At 45.5% G+C, this 3,707-nt stretch overlaps 1 protein-coding gene across 1 annotated transcript; it reads right to left on the bottom strand.

Moving 5' to 3' along the window:
- Positions 1–834: 834 nt before the first annotated feature.
- LOC109402691 (transmembrane protein 129) lies at positions 835–2,315 on the bottom strand. Its single transcript, XM_029855606.2, has 2 exons — positions 1,566–2,315; positions 835–1,491 (listed from the first exon to the last, which is right to left on the bottom strand). Exons 1-2 carry the CDS (start codon positions 2,187–2,189, stop codon positions 937–939), a joined length of 1,179 nt encoding a protein of 392 aa, XP_029711466.1. The 5' UTR covers positions 2,190–2,315; the 3' UTR covers positions 835–936.
- Between the last annotated feature and the right edge of the window lie 1,392 nt (positions 2,316–3,707).

Here is a 3,707-nt window from a genome sequence, read left to right as displayed (position 1 = left end):
GAAGGCTAGTTTGCGATTCTACTAGGGCGTCGAACAGAGGCTTCGGAGAGGACTAGATGAGTTGTCCGGTATTTCCAGGTAGAATTCCAGTTTTGCGACTAATAACAGTAGACTTTAAACGTTGTAGGGATGTAATCCGACGAAAGTTCGTAAAGAGCTACTGGAAGCCACATGTTGACCAGATTATTGGACAGCACGAGACCCAGAACGGAAGGACGACCATGTTCTGCTATGGAGTTCTCCAATTCAACGACGTTAGAACGAACGGACTTTCCATTCCAATTCATTAACTTGATTTTCTGCATGCATCTGTACAGTACATGTATTTCGCTATAAGCTCTTGTAGAGCGAAAAATTGTTCTTCTCTGGTATTTTAGGGCGCTGTTATAGTTAGGGTGCCGTTATAGTTACGCGTGAGAGTGGAAGTGCGCGTGTGCGAAGCCGCAAAGAAGAATATCAACAACAGCAAATCCACGAAAATCCTTTGTACGCGCACTCTCACTCTCACTTTGACGCGGCACTATGGCAGCGCAGTTAAGCTTTGAACGTCTAAATATTCGCGACCCATAAAAAATCAGTCTGTATCTGTAAGAAACGCTGCTCTATGCCAAAAAAAAAATAATAGAAATTCCCAAAGATGGGACTGATATGCGATTCACGGCAGTTTTCGACTAAGAATCAAACCTTTTAGCAAGGTGCCCGGACAAAATAAAGCCTCGGCTATTATATATAAGAATAATGTATATAAAAAGACTCAGGAAATCTCGAGAGAGCCCCAACTGAACTAACCTATGTATGACAAGTTCTTTTAGTTCTATCAGTTTACCAAAACGGTTCGTATTCGATAGGATTTATCACACAAAGTCACACCAATTCGCGCCGAAAGCATATAGTGAACCACAAATTCTCTTACCTTCCAACTTTGGTCCCAGCACCTCAAGCCATTCCCTCGATGTAGCACACGTCCAGCACGCAGAACCGCGCCCGACACATCGGACAGGTGCACTTCTGCTGCAGCCACGATTCCCGCTCGGATTGGTTCTGTCGCGAAGCGAACCACTTGGCCACACAGTCGATGCACCACATGGGCCGACAGTTGCACACCTGACAACACCGCGACTCTGGCAACGCTTCCCCTTCCTCGTCCACGTCCAAGCAGTTCTTCTGAATCTTTATGTTCGGCTGCGCCTGCATGCAGGCAAAGCAACTGTCCTGACTGTCGGCTGCCGCCGCGTGCCTCTCCGCCCTGTAGGTCGGATTCTGCGCCACCTGGTCCTTGAACACATCCACGAATCGATCCAGCACCGACCGGTGGAACTTGACACTGGATAGGATCGTTATCGGACGGTTGATACGGTCTTGGAGATCTTTGAAATCCAGCGCGTTGATTCGAATGGAAAACTCTCGAATGCCCGGCCGTGTTGGTTTAACCGCAATGTTCACGTACTGCACCGTTTCGAACGCTTCCTGACTCACGTCGTGGGTATCGCTCTGCGGAAGAGAAGAATGATAACGAATAATACATATTAAAAAATGTTTCGAATCTTAGTTCCACAAAACATTACCTTGTAAGCGATCAAAGCCGTATCGTCCTGCTTCGCTATGTTGATCCAGTACGGACCCGTCTTGATGATCCAATTTTCCGTCACCACAACCCTCGAAACGGGGTTCATCCTTATGACCACCTTGTCATCCCTTCGGTACTCGTCATTGATGTTGGCAGCCACTGCCTTCCAATCGCGAAACCTTTCGCTTCCGTCGCAGAACTTGGCCAACCTTCGGGCAATCGGGTGATTCTCCCATCCCTTCCGGGACCAATAGTAGATCGCTCCGGCTACCAATCCTGGCAGCAGAATCGCCGCCACAATGAACGTTCTCCACGCAAGCACCAGCGGGGAGTACAAATCCGGGTCCCCTTCGGCACCGCCGTCTTCCCCGGATTCGCTCCGATCGAACTGCATAAAGTATACCCGGATGTACATGACCGGCAGGAGCGAATGCACCATCAGATTGAGACTTGTCCTTCGGATGTGATGCTGCACGAAGGACAGCGCTTCCGAGCCCAACGTTGATGAGAAAACATGGTCCACGGTGAGACCGGCCGAAACGAACTCGGTCGAGGGATAGACGATGCAGAAGCACAACAGGGCGTAGAAAATTGTGAAAACGATGGCACTTTCCTGAGACATTTTGAGGGCTGCTATTCTAAAAACTGAATTCACCTAATTTATCACTAATTAACGCGAAATCCACATTTTACTTCGCAGATTTAAAATTTTATCTGTTTCGTTCTGTAAAAACACCGCACAAACTACCATAAACAGACAAAAATATACATTTTGACAGCTGTTTGTTGTGATGGGGGGTGACATTCCGCACATTTACACCCACCTTCACTTACACCGCCGCGTGCATCGCCTATTCAGCAACATTCCCGATTAGAAAAATGCTCAACCGGTTCAATTGGGTTGTTTAGTGAATAAAATATTGCTATTTTTTATAGCCTAATCGAAAGAGCTCATTTTTCTGAGTGAAACGTGATTTTATTGGATTCCAATACCTTTGTTTTGGTGGTTTAATTAACAAAACAATTTTAATTTTCGTGGATAGAATGACAGTTCAATCGATAAAGTGACAGTTCGACCCGAACAAACAAATTTCCTCATACAAACTTTAAATGCATTTTAAAAATAGTTCCCGGACTCCAAAAATTATGAAATTTTGGATTTCGACTAATTTTTGGGCGGAGAATCCGATTATGAAATAATCCGGATACCCCTAAAGAACCCAATTGGACATCTGGTCGCAATGTTTTAGGTCAAAATTGAACTAGCAAATTCCACCAAGGTGAGTGACCTATTGATTGATGCACCAAGCGAAAAGAAGAAGAAGTTTTGACATCCAAGCGGTGTGCCGTCGATTAGATCCTCGTCGCTGATTGGTCGATGGATGTAAACGGCACACCGCTTGGATGTCAAAACTCTTCTTCTTACCGCTTGGTGCATCAATCAATGCAATTCTTTAAGAATTTTTTTATGGATTTCTGCAGCCGGAGTTCTCTGCGCATCATTTCAAATTTCATAAAACAGCTCCTTAGCTTGAGAAGATTCTCCCTGAACTCCCAGTTTTCCTCGTTTCAAGCAAGGTTTCAAGATCCATCTCGCCCAGAGGCAAACCGAGACCTTTCCTAGAGTGTAACAAATTTGTAGTTATCGCACTGCTACAGTAGACGTTCGCTCGGTGCAAACGGTTTAACTGCAATGCTTTTTAACTGCAAGTCCTCTAAGTGCAACAATTTGTAGTTATCGCACTGCTATCCTAGGCTGTGTGTAATGTGTATTTTTTATCTTCTCACTTAGCGCTCTGAGGTGTATGCCATCTCTGACGAACGCTCGACACGCACACAGAAGCAACATTTGCGTGTACCGACACCTCACAAATAAAGTTTCCAGCCAACGATGCTTCGCGATGAGCTAATCGAAAAGCATCGAAAGCGATGAAAAGACAGGCTTGGCTGGAACGCAACAGTTCAACGGCGAAAAGGAGCAGCCAACAATGCTGATCAGCGTTGAGGTTGTTCGTGTGCTATTAGTACGGGAGTTTGGTTTGATAAAACGAGATAGGGTGAAAACGTATTCGTTGACGAAAGCGAATCACATCATTTCGCGAATGTTTTCACCAAATAGCAAGCTTGTACTCTATTGGTT

Source organism: Aedes albopictus, chromosome 1 (assembly GCF_035046485.1).
Source record: "Aedes albopictus strain Foshan chromosome 1, AalbF5, whole genome shotgun sequence".
Taxonomy (NCBI): Eukaryota; Metazoa; Arthropoda; class Insecta; order Diptera; family Culicidae; genus Aedes; species Aedes albopictus.
This window is presented reverse-complemented; position numbering and strand designations above follow the sequence as displayed.

Bases quoted from the DNA above. Each gene is read 5' to 3' on its own strand.
- LOC109402691 (XM_029855606.2), bottom strand. From the start codon at position 2,189: ATGTCTCAGGAAAGTGCCATCGTTTTCACAATTTTCTACGCCCTGTTG. The intron at 1,492-1,565 runs GTAATGTTTTGT...TCTCTTCCGCAG, and splicing joins CGGCTTTGATCGCTTACAAG to AGCGATACCCACGACGTGAG.